Source organism: Petromyzon marinus, chromosome 29, assembly GCF_048934315.1.
Source record: "Petromyzon marinus isolate PM22_M1 ecotype Great Lakes invasive population chromosome 29, UKy_Petmar_22M1.pri1.0, whole genome shotgun sequence".
NCBI classification, from domain to species: Eukaryota; Metazoa; Chordata; class Hyperoartia; order Petromyzontiformes; family Petromyzontidae; genus Petromyzon; species Petromyzon marinus.
Window position 1 is genome coordinate 1,279,318 of NC_133695.1, and position 16,660 is coordinate 1,295,977.

The window sequence follows — 16,660 nt, forward strand, 5'->3', positions numbered from 1 at the left end:
AACACTACGATATAGAGCCATCTATTTTCACAAGACAGCATTCAGTCACCCGTGAATAAAAGTTCAGAGGGTTATAAGAAATAAGTGGGTTATCCATAAATGGGTCACCTTTGAATATGCATATTTATTTACAGGGAAATAGTCAGATACGCGTTTTGAAAAATGAAAAACTAAATAATCTTAGATTCACATTAAGAGTTGTATTCAAAAAGTCAGACTGCATGTTTTTGCAAGTATAAACTTTTATGCCCGAATGGAAATATGCATTTAAGCAGACATTTGTTAAGAGTGAGGAAATACAAATTCACATGATATTTGACTTTCAGCTCCAATTTGCAAAAAAAAATATGTAAATGTTCCTTCGGCGAGGGTGAACAAACGGAAGACGTACAATCTCGGTCTTTCACCTCCCGCTCAGCCGTGGCAATACCCGTCTCGGCACGCCGTCGAGCCAATGAAGTATTAATTACGAGAAAATAATGTACCGTACAGTTTTTTTTTGCCGTAAGATATGCACATCCGTGTATGTACTTTATATACACATACAGGGTTCGTCCAAAAAACAATTTTTAGATGAAAACGAAACAAAGAAGAAAAAAACAATGACCATCGAACAAAAGTTTTTTTCGGATAATTTGGTTTCAAAAACTGCCCACGTGCTATGCGATAACATTCCAAAATCAAATAGCCAATGAAGGTACTGCACGCTCAACTCTCGTGTCATTTTTGAAAGATAACACGATGTAACACAATTTTTGTTCTTGAGTAGTGTTATTTCGTAATTTGTTATGCTTAAAAAGTATAGAAAATGGATATTATTCCCCACCAACTTTACTTTTGTGACCAGGACAGTGATATTTTGAAATCTACATATTTTCTATGAGACAACGGGCGAATGTGTCTTTTCGTTCATATAAAGTCACAAATAAACAACATATGAATCAAAATTAGCACGTATTTATAAGTAATACAAAAATGACTACGAAATATTTAGAAGTGAGTAGTTTTTCGAGATTTACGATTAGACTGTAAATCACTCTCACGAATCAGCCCCCAAATGTAGTTTACATCATGTTCTAGATATACTGCCCCTGATAGCGGCGTTTAAAGTCCAGTATATCCTAGTGGAAGCGTTCACCTTGCTCCTCCAAGTACGCCTCCTGTTCTCCTTCAATTTAGTACGCTCCCATGTTCTCCTTGAATTGATCAAGATGAGCATCAAGGATATGGACTTTGAGGGACATCCTACAGCCCATTGAGCTGTAGTTCTTCACAAGTCTCAACCAGCTCCAGTTTTCGACCTTGCGATTGCCCAGGAAGCCACGAACCACTGCGACAAAGCTGTTCCAAGCCGCTTTCTCCTTACTAGTGAGCTTCTTGGGGAATTCATTGCACTCCAGGATCTTCATCTGTGGTCTGACGAAGACACCGGCTTTGACCTTTGCCTTAGACAGCTTAGGGAAGAAGTCTTGAAGGTACTTGAAGGCTGCCGACTCCTTACCTACAGCTCTGACAAATTGTTTCATAAGGCCCAATTTGATGTGCAGTGGGTGGCATCAGCACCTTCCGGGGGTCCACCAGTGGCTCCCACTTGACGTTGCTCCTCCCTACAGAGAACTCGGTCCGCTGTGGCCAGTCCCGCCTGTGGTAGTGCGCCTTGGTGTCTACACCTTTTGTAGTCATTTTTTATTACAGGTGGGGTGTTGACTGTTATGTTAGCCGAACATCTGTGTTGTATTGCATTATATTTCTAAGTTTACTAGGTTTTTATTTAAAGCTTTCGTGACTGCAGTAATTCATATTCTTAGCTCTTTCGGTGAAGTCACGTTGAAGGGAAACAAAATAATAAAATATATAAAACAATAAAAATTCTCACGACGTTTCGACCATAACACAAACGGTCGTCATCAGGTGTGTCGGTTTGCATTAATTTCCGGTTATAGCTAACATTTTCATGGGGAAATTTGAGACTGACGCCATCCAGACTGCCACTCTGCGCCCAACCTTATGGAAGAGGTACGTGGATGACACTTTTGTCATCTGGCCACATGGCCGGCCTGCTCTAGACCAATTCTTCGACCACATCAATTCCATACACCCAGCCATCAGATTTACCATGTAAGTCGAAAAAGATGGCAAGCTACCTTTTTTTGGATGTCCTAATAAATAAGAGACCTGATGGTTCAATGAGCCACTCTGTCTACAGGAAAGCTACCCATACGGATGCTTATCTGAAACCGGATTCCCAGCACCATCCATCACAGAAGAATTCTCTCATCAAGACTCTGTACCATAGAGCCCAATGCATATCCGACCAGGAACACATAGGCAGTGAACTCAAGCACGTACACCAAGCTCTTAAGGCTAATGGTTACTCCGACTATACAATCCGCAAAGCTATCACTCAAACCATGAAGAAGGACCCTCTTGAAGAGCCTTTCAAAACCATCACTTTACCCTACATTGCGGGGATCACAAAAAAGATCTCCAAAATCTTGAATAAACACAAGATCCAGGTCTGTTTCAACACATTACATAAAATCCGTGATCTGGTTCCGTCTGTAAAAGATGTGATTCCGGACATACAGTACCCTGGTGTCTACAAACTAAGTTGCCTCTGTGGTAGTAGTTACATTGGAGAAACCAAACGCCATGTCTCGGACCGCATTCGTGAACACAAAGCAGACCTTAAACACGGTAGGACCAACACCTCGGCCGTGGCAGATCATTGTTATAATTCAGTAGGCTCACATGACATTGACTTTTCCAAGACAGAGGTTCTTTGTAAGCCATCTGGCTACCATGAGAGATTCGTTCATGAGGCTATCCACATATACAAGCACAGAGACAATTTCATCCGAGAAGATGGATTCTGGCTTAGCAATCTTTGGAAAGATTTGATTAACCATTTCAGGTCTTAATTGATTGTTCACGCTTACAGTGGCTTTCAGACAGCATACATTAATTTTTCGTCTCCCCCCTCCTCTTTTCAGAACATAGATGGACTAGTCCTTCTAAATAAACTGCCAAATCGCTGCGTGTGGCGCTGACGTCTATTTTATAAATAAATAAACCGTTTAGAAATAAATACATTAATGCAAACCGACACACCTGATGACGACCGTTTGTGTTATGGTTGAAACGTCGTGAGAATTTTTATTGTTTTATATATTTTATTATTTTATTGTTTCCCTTCAACGTGACTTTACCGAAAGAGCTAAGAATATGAATTTACTAGGTTTGTTTTCTCTTCCATTTGTACCTGATGATGATTGCTTATGTTGCAATCGAAACGTCGTATGCTATTATTTAATTCATTATTTTCTCTTTCTACGTGACTTTACCGAAAGAGCCAAAGAATAAAACACGTATCATCAACAAGAGCAAAGCAAATATCGAGTCCACAGCGCTGCGTGACAGGTCTGGGGTGCTAGAAGTGTTAAAAATAAATACCTCTCCAACTTTCCAATGCCACGGGGTAAAATGGGTTGTCACGGAAAGAGTAGTGAATCCATTTAGTCACCGTATTTATTGCAGACTTTGTAGTTTGTTACATTGCAGAAAACAAATACATCAAATAAATAAACAATCCCCGACACCCGATAGGCATTCATGCAATTTTTGTTTTATCAAACCTTCTCCTGGGGTTATAGTGGTGAGGTTTTTGTGAGCAGATTGATGGGATGATCAAGAATAAGCGATGCATTTGCATGTGCTGGGTGCTTAAATTAGCAAGAAATTCTGAGCGCCTTGCATCGCTCGCATCTCAACCAGCCGAATGCCCAGCCGCAGTTGGATTTATTTATTACCTCGGGGACCCCCCCCCCCCATATTCTAATGACAGCAGTCCCTATGCGGCAAAATGACCACGAACGCACGCGGTTATTTGCGTGTGGCGACGTTCGCCGTGCGAGTAACTGCACGCAGCGCTAAGTCGAGAGATGCACAGGTACGGTCCACAGTCCTGCGAGGATGGGAGACCGGAGCCTCCTCACAGACACCCCTGTTACGTGTTTGGGTGCCATTAATCAAAACAGATTTGTAATCTCTCAAATGTGTCCGTGCAAACAATGGCTTCAATGTTACACAACAGCCGAATGGTGCCGAACACGCCATTTCTCTAGCTTACATCGGCAGGCGTTCACGATTGGTGAACTAAAGAATGGCGAGCAAGCGCGTTCAGCTCCCTCTCCACTGCGCTTGGTCACCGCACAACACGCAACTGGCACGCGCGTACTTCAAGGCAACATTGACTAGTGAGCATGCCTCGTGGCTTTACAATGCGTGAAGAATATATGAACGTATACAGTCTTTTTTTTTCCACAAATGCTTAATCATTCCCCCATGTACTTTACAGGCCAGATGTATTGGTACTCACCACATTTTACGGTCAATGAGTGTTATTATTTTCTCTGACAGTATCTACAAAGTAAGCAACCACTTAACTAAAAAGAAAACAATCCTCACCATAACACCAATATTTTGCCGGAAATGTGAAAGACTTCCGTCATTGCCACATACGAATGTACATGTATACATGAGGACACCAGTTTACATTGGGCAACATAACTGTTTACATGTTGAAGTTGGCTCATTCAACATAATAAACAGGTCCCTGCAGGGTGGGCTGGTAGAATTTCGCAAATGAGATAATGTGACTTCCAAATGTTGGGTGCAATAAGACATATCAAGTCTCTGCGCTGTCTATTGCTGATTTTACACGCAACAGCAAGAGATTTCACTTCGTTAAAGTATTGAAAGGGGACGGACGGACGGACACATTAATCTATTGCAGGCTGGTAGACTCAGTTTACAACTTAGTTCCTACCAGTATTATTTATTTACCAGGAAGCCACATGGAGTCCAATTAATTTTTTTCAGAAGGGTCTTGCATTTTATGCTTTTAAATTCATTTATTTTCAGCCAATGAATGTGAATGTATGTTGAACTTATTTCACACTGTATGTAGCCAACCGTGCTAATTGAGATGTGGGGGAGAAGGACAAACTGAACACACAAAGCAATTCTACAGATATACGTTTTCAATCTAGATTTAAATGTAGATAGCTCCAGTGGCTTTATAATATCGGACGAGCTTTCTAGACGGCCACAGAAGCGCATCCGAAAGCACGCAAGTAAACTGTTGCAGGATGACAGTGCAGAAAGAAGCAGATTTGGAAGAGAAAAAACGAGTGAAAACGGGATGACCCAAAGATGCATGAATTTATCTACGGTTGGAATTTATCAATGAAGTTGGGGTCAATCAGAGCACAGTAAACCAATTCAGCACCCTCTTTTGCATCATTATTATCATCTTCTCCAGCATTTAGTGTACCGCAGTATTTTATCTCAAAGATAGAATCCACCACGTGGTGCAGATAAATGTGCAGCCCTGCTAATTATTTTCTCATGCTAATTCTGGCAAAAAGGCCTCCGTTAGACGGAGCTCTAGAGAGCCGCTCTGAAGGGTATTTGGTCTACTCTTCCATGCTGGTCAGATGTGTCTTGGAAGAGGTTTACTTGACTCCACCACACACAACCGACCAACCGACTGCGGGATGCCCGTTCACTCAAACTGCGAGGTGGCCAGAGGCGGGGGGGGGTGAGAAACTTCCACCATTGTTTCCAATGCCGAGCTGGGAGATCGACATCAAAGGGGCGACTTCGAGATTGCAAGTCCGAGGTGCACACCATTGCACCACGTCAGCGTCCCGACACTTGCAAGTCTATTCGTTTATATATTACAGTCTTAACTAAAAAAAGTGGATGTTTAAAAACACAATATTGCACAGCTTATCACAATTGGTTTGGTTTTGCCCCAAGTGCTTTTTCCATAAAGTCTGCCAACTGCAAACTGGTGAACAAAAAAAATTACAGATGCTTATTTGTTAATGCAAACATGAAAGACACAAACAGTGGTTTAGTGGAGTCCAAAAACAAATTGGCCTTGAGTCAGTAAATTTGTTGAAATTCAATTATGAATTCACCATTGTGTACACATCTGAATATATTTTGCGTACACAATACGGCACTTTAAGTATTGTATGGTAAACGATTAATACAGTGCCTGTTTCTATCATTTTGGACGACAGATAATGCTGTGCATTAGAGCAAAATGGCATTTTGTAAAAATGTTTTTTTGTAATAAGTGTCCTACAGGAGATCTCCTTTTATCCACGGTGATATGGCAGACTAATAACCGTGGATCCTTTTATCGGTAGGACGATCTGCAATTTGACTCCTCTTATCCACGGGGGAAATATTGCAAATAACCCCCATGGTTAATCGGGCGAATTTGCCACGTGACCCCCTCTTATCCATCTGAAACAATGTAATTATTAGGAAGCAACTTTGCTAAGCACCATGGGTAAAATCACTCATAACTGCTTATATAAAAATAGGGCCATAGATACAAAGATAATAGGAGTTACGAGTACATAGGGGCTTGAATAACAGAAGTTCTCCCGTACATCAATAACTTGAATTACGCATCTCTAAAAAAACCGACTTATCAAACGCCAAGGATAATTTTCTTTTGCATTTGCATCGTCCTTGTGCTGTTCACCTTCTGGCATTATTTGGTCTAAAGCACCAGTGAAGGAAGCCATGAAGGAGGCTCTCTGGTGTAGGCCAATCAGCTTCAAGGACAACGCATACATCATCTAAAAATATTTACCTTTGCATGTTTTACCCACAATTGTGTGTGGTTAATGCCGACTTGATGTCTCGTAAGAGCTGTCTATTTGGTGTTTGTTTGAACATCTTAACACTCCTGTATTATATCATCAACTGTAATATGCTCTAGTATGGACAGTTTTTACGTGAAAAATCGCAAATTAGCGAACCTGGCTGAAGCGAGGACAGGAGGGGCTCACGGGGCAAGTATTCACATTCGTTTTTATCGGAAGTGGAACGAGACATCTGGCGATTGCTGCGAAATCTTCACTTAAAAGCATTACCTAGCACACTACTTTGGATTTAACTGAACGCATTATTATACAACACTAATTTGTTCCGATATGGAACCGAAAATACAAATATATTTTTGCCACAACTCTCTTTAGCTTAAAACAATAAATAATAACTACAATTGTCAACATTTAATTGCTTAAATATTTGAAAAATTTCAAAACCGTCAAATATAAAATTTTAGATTACTCAATGAAGACAAGCCATTGTGCCCATTAAGTTCATCTCAGCACTGTCTGTAGATTGACAATAGATTTAATCTAAATTGGTAACTCTACTAAAAATTGGTCCAAACACTTGGGGACACAATTTAGTGGAAGACTTAATTATGCAAGCCGACAACACACTTGTGGCAATAGCCATACTTGGAGCTAAAGCTGCAGCCCTGCAGTTGCTTGGTCAAGCCACGACTGGAAGAAGGGGCCTCCACCAGAAGGAGCCCTCGAGAGGCCCCGCAAGGGTACTTGGCCTACTCTTTCAAGCACCCTGAAGTAAATTATGTAAATTATTACGAACCCCGATGCAGGTTCACATTTTATATTGCAAAATAGTTTAACTGTGAACCCATGGGCAGGGCACGTTGAGTATTCTAGCTGTGGGCAACATTTGTACCTTGACTGAATGCATACATTGCAATATCATTATTCAACTAGATTTGAAGCTTTCGTGACTGCAAGGATCCATACTCTTTGGTTCTATTCGGTTAAGTCACGTAAAAAACAACAAAAAATTAAAAATTCACGACGTTTCGGCCACAACACAAGTAGCCTTCATCAGGTGAAGGGACCAGACTGTCCAGAGGACAGCGCTCGACAGTCTGGTCCCTTCACCTGATGAAGGCCACTTGTGTTGTGGCCGAAACGTCGTGAATTTTTAATTTTTTGTTGTTTTTTACGTGACTTTACCGAATAGAACCAAAGAGTGTTATTCAACTACTCTGCACAAAACTGAAAAACATAATTTTTTACGGACTCAACACCTCACCTTTACTGTTTTGTAATTAGCTTAAAAAAAGTTTAAATGAGACTCTGCTCATGGAAAATCATGAAACATGGCATTGCATAAAATGTAAGTTTCTAATAAGCAGCAAACTTCTCTAAAACGTTAAAGTGGTTTTAAAGAAGGCACTTAAAGCACACGCATACAAATTAATTCCTGCCAATTATGCTCAATTCAAGAAATACTCTTTTAAAATGGGTCTGTTTAAATATTTGTAATATTATACAACGTAGCTTGCCAAATACTCCCTTAAACTCAACCATGGCATTCCAACCATGACACCGAGTTGCACAATAAATCTCCCCACGTTCCACTTTCAGTTAATTCTAATAAGGATTCTGATCCGTGGCCAATTAACAATTAGCGTCACAAAAAAACAAAACTGGGAGCGACACCGCAGCTGCATGCGGCCACAGACGCCGAGGCGGGAAAGACATCGCCGACTCCCATGGCGGCAGCAGCAGCAACAGCAGCGGCAGCCCTACTGAGCACGCACGACGCTACCATTGCTGCTGCTGTTGCTGCTGCTGCTGCAGAAGATCAAAAGTTCCCGCACCATCTCCTCGAGCGTGTACAGGTGCTGGTCGGGGGCTTCGGGCACAAGCCTCCTCATGGTGTTGGCCAGCTCAAAGAGGTACTCGGTGTTCTGCCCGCTGGGGCCGCTGCTCATCAGGATCTGCTGGGCGATCTCCTCCATGGGTGCGGGCCCCAGGAAGTTGGGGTTGTCCTCGGTGCCCACGTAGAGCATGGAGAGGAAGGGCTCGTTCTCCACCTCACGGGGGTAGAACATCACGAAGCTCGTGTTGTAGCCGCCCTGCTCGCGGATGTCCAGCGTCCGCTTGACATCCTCCCGGAGGTCGTCGCGGATTTTATACGCAACCCCCCACACAGAATTCTGTCGCATGTTGAAAATGGGGGGGGGAGGGGGAATTGAGAGAGGGTTTTGGTTTGTAACGCAGAGATCCACATCTGCCACGATCATCCTACTGCTGGATGAATGTCTCCCCCAAGCCACTGATGCTTCTCACGATCCTGCGATGCGACAATCCATCCGGCACCCGCACGTGAACCGATTTCATCGCTCCATTCTCTTTGATGGATGTCCTCTCAGATGTGTTCCGTCCGTTGGTTCCGCATAGCAATGACATTTCATAGGTCGCTTAAATGCCACAGCAAATCAAAGCGCCGCTTCTGATGTGATTTTCCACTGATCTTAGCTGTAGCTGGGAATCGGGTTCGTAGCGCTGCACAGTTACCATTCCGGCACTACCCCACACGCCAAATAAATGTCATCAACGTGTGATTACATTTAGACTCATATTTTTATAAAGTGTATTTCAAGACGGCGCATAGTGAGAGGATAGGGGTAGTGTTACCGTACAGTGCCACTGAAGGTCAGCCGTGGTAACACTTGCAACACTGTGTCAGAAAATGGTTACTGCATGACCACATGTATTATACAATAATAACATTAGCACACGGTGAATTCAATACCGCGCATAATGGAACATTACCATGCTGGAAAAAAAAAAACATGTTTAATAATGGGCAGTACATGCCTTGAAGCCTGTGAAATAAGCTCTTTCAACAAGTGCACACACTGCAGTTTGTTCAGATGTTTACAAATAAAATAACCTTCACGAACATTAATTTTCCTTGCTTTCTTAACTGTGAAAACACGCAATGGAAACATACATTATTTCAAGCAGAATCAATCTCAAATACAATAACGTAAGGTTGTATTTTATTCATAGCGGTGCAATGACTAGCACAACACATTTAACAATTAGTGCGATCCGTCACATCTTCAGTTAAACACGGTGCTGACTTCACTAAACTATGACCTCACCACCACCACACCATGCAGCACCCAACAGGGTAACACCGGCACTACAGCCAACAGGGTAACACCGTGCGTTCTTCAACTGCCCACTTCCAATTTTTTCTTGAATCTTAATGCACGAGGTATCCACTCTTAAACAGCGTAGGGCTCTGTCAACATGCAAGAGATGCAAAAAGAAATTTACTTTCCGCATTGACCGTTGCGTTTCAGTTGTTAGCTTGAATTCCGGTTGATAAAACTATCCTGCGAAGCATCACATGTGCCAAGAGATACGAGTTCTCACAAGACAACTCTCAGCCAATGATAACACGAACAGCTCCAGGTTCGAAATGTTGTAATTGGTTCTTCAGGGCATGTGATGGATCCATCATCAGCCATGATCAATGTAATGCTGGTTGAAGGCCCGTACAATCACCCGAAAGTCCACTTAGCTCCCACACGCAAACAATGTTGTGGCTACATCTCATCTTCTGGACGTTGTATATATAGGCCTTTTTCCAAAAAAATTGCTATTCAAAATAATTCTGCCATTTAAAATAATAATAATAATCGATAAAATAAATAAATCTCCCTCAAACCCGCTACCTCCCACAAGCATCTGGAGGTCGTAAAAAGCCACTAAATAATAAACTCCGGAGCAAAGGGAGGTTAACGACATCTACAAAATCTCCAGATTGCCAAAGGACCGCATGCCATTACCTGCTTGGCGCTTTGGACAGTTCACAAACAAACATCCAGAATCAGAGGCACGGACACAGAGCACACGGCAAACGGACATTATAACTGATTTTTTTTTTTACGGAAAAAGTTGAAGCTTGGCTATAAGAATAAGTCGACATGATAGACTGCAGTCTATATTAGTGGCTTTATTATTACTTATTTTATTTCACCCTTATTCAACTCACATATTGTTTCTTATTGTATATTTCTATCTATGTAACTTCACCAAGAGAACCAAGGAATGTGGATTCTGGCAGTCAAGAAAGTGAGGGCTTGGTTATATCTCCAGCCTCGGGATATTTCTGACCTCGAGAATAAAAAGCACGGATCCCTGGATGCACAGGGAGCAAAAGTTAATAAAACCCTTAAAATACCGGAGGTAACATCTAATAACATTACAAATCTTGGTTAAACATAAACCAAATAATAATCACGAGAGATTAGACCTAGGCTAATTCATTAGAGGTACAAGAAAATAGGTCAAACACACAAGACCAGATAAATGTATTCCATGAAATCAGAGCCTCCCCGGCCGCCTTTGTCTTCCAACAATTTGACACAAACACATGGTAGCCATGAATACGTATGAAAGGTGCGTCCCCTCCGTTAGCGGACACCGCAAAGGGAGGGGTTGGGAGTGCAAACAAACATAAATTTGATGTAAAGCAGCCGCCTGGGGTCACCAAGAGAAGAGGGGAGGGGGGCAATCAGGTGCGGCCGCGGGGGGAGAGCATGACGGAGTAAGCATCTGGTTTTTTTCTCTCGCAAGAGACGCGCAGAGGGGAGATTTTTCGGATACAAACAGCAACACGACACACACAATTGAGCTTGGCAAGTGACAGCTCGGCAAGGGACAGCGAGGCAAGGGACAGCTCGGAAGAGGACAGCGAGGCAAGGGACAGCGAGGCAAGGGACAGCTCGGAAGAGGACAGCAAGCCAGCTCCGAGGCATGGCCTCGAGATCAACAATGCGTGTGGTGCATCGCAGAGAAGAGGGGCGAGGTGATGCTCTGTGCTGAGTTCGGCATGGACCGACAGAGTGTCGCTGAAAGTTATTCTCAGCGTTAAGCAGTCAACCTCGAGAAAGGGCGCAGAGGGCCAAGCATAGACCAAGAGAGAGCGCGCAGCAGCGCCACCAGCACCACCAAGCGAGGGTGACAGCTGCCAGCGGACAAGCGTTGTGCCGACTCGGCAAATCCAGCAGGGGAAAGAGCCTGACCGGCCGCCCGTGAGCAAGAGTGTCAGCGCCAGCGAGCGCGCCGTGGGTTCGACCCACAGGCACACCGAGCGGCACCGGCTGGGAACCAAGACGAGAGTGAGGAACTACAGCCAGCGGTCGAGCTGCGGGCGCTATCCGACGGGGGATCATCGCGCGCCGACGGCGAGCATCGTGCTGACTCTTCCACCCAGCTGTGGACAGAAACTGTGGCCGCCCCCGAGCAAGAGAGAGAACGAAGCCGTTTGTACGACCCTCCCCCACACTCACACCATCACGACGCATCGCCCGGCGTCTGCTTTACACAAAGAATTGAATAAGTGGCAAAGAAGACACACAACACGTATATCGGGACAAATAAGATCATTCCAAAAAGTTATCTTTGTGTTTCAAGAAGGGTTATTCCAAGGTGGTGCATTAAATATCAACTGATCGTGAAGAACATTGCTGCCCATTGAATTACGTGGATACGGTCATTTAGAAGGATTTTAGTCGTTTTTTCTTTGTAATTGCATAATCTTACCAATGCATAAATTGATAACTACTCTTGCCTTCGGGACATGTTTCTTGATTGCCTTCGTATGAATATCGTTGCATGAATTTTTAAGGACTTTTCCTCTCGCCGTGTATGCTCACGTACTCTGAGGAATAATCGATTGTACTGTTACCCAGTTGACAAACGTGACCATTGAGGGTTAAATGTATGGATCAATGAGGGGAACATCTCCTGGAGTACTGTGTTGACAATTTCAAGCATAAGAGTCCACATATTAGAGTGTTAAGGTTTTGTTTAGAGATTAAAGTTGCTTAACACAGAAGTGTCTGAGTGGTGCCTTCCTAAGTTCATGCATAATAATCTTAATTATAAGAACTGTATCCTGCGGTGAGAATTTGAATTTGGAGACCTGACATAAACACACTAATACATAATCAGTAAATGTTAAAGCGAGAATAATTGTATTATACCGATTGATAATACGACCCTAGACAACGAAGCAAAGTTTAATCTAGCATCCTTACAGCACACCTGCATAACGTCATACAATTCACTGTATGATCCCGATTGATGATACGGCCCTGGGCAACGAAGCTAAGCCTAATTATCATAACTATCCACATTAGCATAATCGCATACATTCGCATAAATTTATACGATTATCTCTCTGATTAGCATAATTTATGCACATAATTACATAAAGTTACATAATTTCGGACAATTATGCATATTCCCAAAATTCATTTAATTTGTATTCATTTCATTAAATTTTCATACCCAACATATACAACAACGTGCCACGGACACAGGTGTAAATACACCATTCACTCGTTTCTGTACAATATACTCAACTAATGAAGATGCAACTCTTTTGATTTTATGGAAAAGGACAAATTAAGTAAAATGTATTTTGTTTAACCATGATAGAGTCTCATCTGCAAGAGTGGCCTGGGCCACCAATATGACAAATAACAAAATAATTCAAAAACAAAGATGTAAGATTGTTCTTGATTGTACAGCTACAGGGGCAGAGCAAGCTACACGAGGCCAGCTATTAACAGGGCACGAGGTCTGCCCAGCCTGATTGGCTCCAAACATTCCAAAAGGGAAGCACAAAGAGACCTCGTAGTATTGGCGCACTTTGACCTGCTGATGGAACCATGAGTCAGTAGGTTGGACAGTCAGCTTCCACGCGAGGGATGAAATGAGCCATCCTTACGCTGTGGGAATTTTTATTTTTTGAAGCGCACCTTTCAGTTTTACGCTAAACACGTTTCAACATTCCACGTCAACACATGTAGCCCGTAGAGCTATGCGAAAAAGACAAATACAACGCTGTCAATAATACATTCATGCCAGTTTTGATTCATTTATTAAGCATTCAATTATGTTACTACCTCATCTTACAAGAAGACATCCGAGTCTTGCACAGGGCCAAGAAGGGCCAGAGGCAGGGGTTAATAAATACCGCATTCATTGTGTGTGACATCAGTCAGTACAACTCAAACGCAGTGTCAGCACACATCATCTGTTTGCAACTCGACTCATTCATCGCGCGTAATGTCAGCCACAGACTGACTCCACGGCTTAGGTTCTACGGTGGAAAACCAACCTGGTGCGTCCTGAACGGCAACCCTGAATTACATTGATTCATTGCATCGAACGCGGGGGGAGGGAATAGTTATGTCTATAATATACCGTGTGTATGGAAACCTTCAAGCAGCTCATGTGTATGCAACACTAAGGTACTCACCCCAGGGTCTTTCACCAGCGTGACCACTCTGCCAGGCTGCCAATAGACAAAATCACATTCAAAGTTACTGAATGCAGCACACACAGTTCACGCTCTGGGTAATACTAATAGGCACATGCTGTAAGAAGAACAAAGCATACATTAAGCATGCTGCCCCATACTTTAGTCCAATGTTCACCGGATTTAAATTAAATTCTGACATTTGACAAATCCAGGGCTGTATTACAAAAGATAAAAAAGTGCAAACTGCTGGCAGAGGAGTCCACCTCCACTCGTGGGACCCTCTGGAGAGACCCTCTGGAGAGACCCTCTGGAGAGACCCTCTGGAGAGACCCTCCAGAGGGTCCCTCTGGAGGGTCCCTCTGGAGGGTCCCTCTGGAGAGACCCTCTAGAGAGACCCCCCAGAGAGACCCTCTGAAGAGACCCTCCAGAGAGACCCTCTGAAGAGACCCTCCAGAGAGACCCTCTGGAGAGACCCTCCGGAGGGACCCTCTGGAGGGACCCTCTGGAGAGACCCTCCAAGGGTCTTTCCAGAGGGTCCCTCCAGAGAGACCCTTGGAGGGTCTCTCTGGAGAGACCCTCTGGAGAGACCCTCTGGAGGGTCCCTCTGGAGAGACCCTCTGGAGGGTCTCTCCAGAGGGTCTCTCCAGAGAGACCCTCCAGAGAGACCCTCTGAAGAGACCCTCTGGAGAGACCCTCTGGAGAGATCCTCCAGAGAGACCCTCTGGAGGGTATTTGGGTCTGTGCCATCCTGGCCAGTGATTTCAGCGATGCTGGCTTCGGGCTCTGACCTCCGAGCCACCCCGGCCACCTTTGAACAAGATTTTTAAAAAAAATATCACTTTCAACGTGATGTTGCTTCAGTGCACACAAGTAGCACATTGTGTATATTTAAATATATATTATAAACTGAATTGCTATGGCAGTTATATGAATAAGAAAAAGCTTTCGCAGCAACTACAAATTATAATTTTATCCCGTTGGCCATTCTAATGCAAAATACGCAGCCTGCTCCAGCACGAGCTGAATGGGAAATAAAAATAAAAAAACATCGGCTGGCAGCCACAGTGTGCACAGAGATCGGCAAAGTGCGAGCTACTGCTGCTTTCAATTTAACCAAAGACGGATTGCACGCATTTCAACGTCAGATCCCGCTAAAAAGTACAAGCTGTACAAATAGGGAGCGCATCACTATGCACGAGCGAGCACACCTCCCAGGCGGCTTATCGCCACTCCGCCGCTCGCCATGGCTGAACTTTCCAAACGAGCGGCTTGATTCGCACTTTCAGCGACACTCGGAACTCGGCTCAAAAACGCCGGGGCACAAGTCATGAATTGGTTTCCTTAAAAAAATGCAAAGTATAGTTAACTCTTCATCATATGTGGGCAGGTTATCCGGGTGTCCCGGTAAATTTGCTTGCGCAAAAATAAACATCTTGCTGTGTATGCTGGGTCAATTGTGCCGCTCCTCACTCATTGGGGGTCAGTGACTCAGACTCCACGTAGACCACAAACATGTAGGAAAGGACACAGATTTGTAAGGTGTTATAAAAACACATACAATAGAGTCAGTAGTATCTGCACACACTGGGGCAGAGGGGATAGAAGAGGACGTGGGGGGGGGCGACGGGCAAGGCCCCCCGTGCCGGGAAGCCCTCTGCAGGAGCTAGAATAAGGCAACTCAGTAGGCCGCCAACATTCTAGTATCGTTCAAATTGGCACTGAAAAACTCTGCTCAACTGTTTCGGTTCATAAAAACAAAATACTGTAAATTATAAAATTCTAGGATGGTTTTATTAAAGCCACGCGAAACTCTGCAAAGTTGTCTTGCCCATTGTGCGAATGTCATAAAAAGCATGGCGTAGGGTGACGTCATTGTTATCTAAAATTATACTCGGGTAATATGCTGTGCCATATGAAGAATGCGTTCCTCGAGGGTTATAAAAGACGAATGTAAATTACCCAGTGACAATACCGGGTGCAGAAAATAAACAAATGCAGTCTGTCTTCTTGAAGTATACTGACCTGCTATCCACTGCTTTCATTGTATAATAAGTATAATAGCTATCTTCAGCTGAGCAGCTTTGTTCGTGATGATCTTCAATAATTATTTCTGTAGTTTCATTTCATTTGTTGTTATAACTATGGCATCAGCAAATCTGAGATGGCTAACGTTTTTTTCCGTATCAATTTATTACGCCTTCATTTTTCTGATTAACTTTTCAGAAAACTAATTTAACTGTTGCCGTGGTATAATCTCAGTGATGGCATGCAACGAATATAAATGCAGGATTGCACAGAACCTAAGAAATTAAACTCTTGAGTGCGGACTCCATTTTACATGCAATACAATCCCGTAATTGCAATAAATAGACCTTTTTGAAAAATTGCATGCAATCAATGCATGTAAGAGAAAAGAAAGCCACGCTTTATTCACCTCGCGCCATGCTGTTTTCACAATAAACAGGTTTGCGTGACTTTAATGCATTACATCATTGAGCCTTCGGGTGAAGTGCATGGCAGTTAGGCGTACACAGACAAACTGTCTGAAAACATTCACCCCCGAGGCAAAAACTGAATCTGCATGTGCCTGACGCATCTGCTAAACAGGTCTTATTATCAAGTGATCGCGAATAATCAACAAAGTTATATCATATTCTCACGT

At 43.3% G+C, this 16,660-nt stretch overlaps 1 protein-coding gene across 1 annotated transcript in view; it reads right to left on the bottom strand.

The window, feature by feature from the left end:
- Positions 1–3,510: 3,510 nt before the first annotated feature.
- Positions 3,511–16,660, bottom strand: part of CHAC2 (ChaC glutathione specific gamma-glutamylcyclotransferase 2) — a 33,904-nt gene continuing 20,754 nt past the window's right edge. Inside the window, exons 2-3 of the mRNA XM_032963035.2 lie at positions 13,996–14,031; positions 3,511–8,863 (exon numbers count right to left, since the gene is read on the bottom strand). Coding sequence (XP_032818926.1) covers positions 8,450–8,863; positions 13,996–14,031 — 450 coding nt within the window. The 3' untranslated portion in view covers positions 3,511–8,449. The remainder of the gene's footprint in view (positions 8,864–13,995; positions 14,032–16,660) is intronic.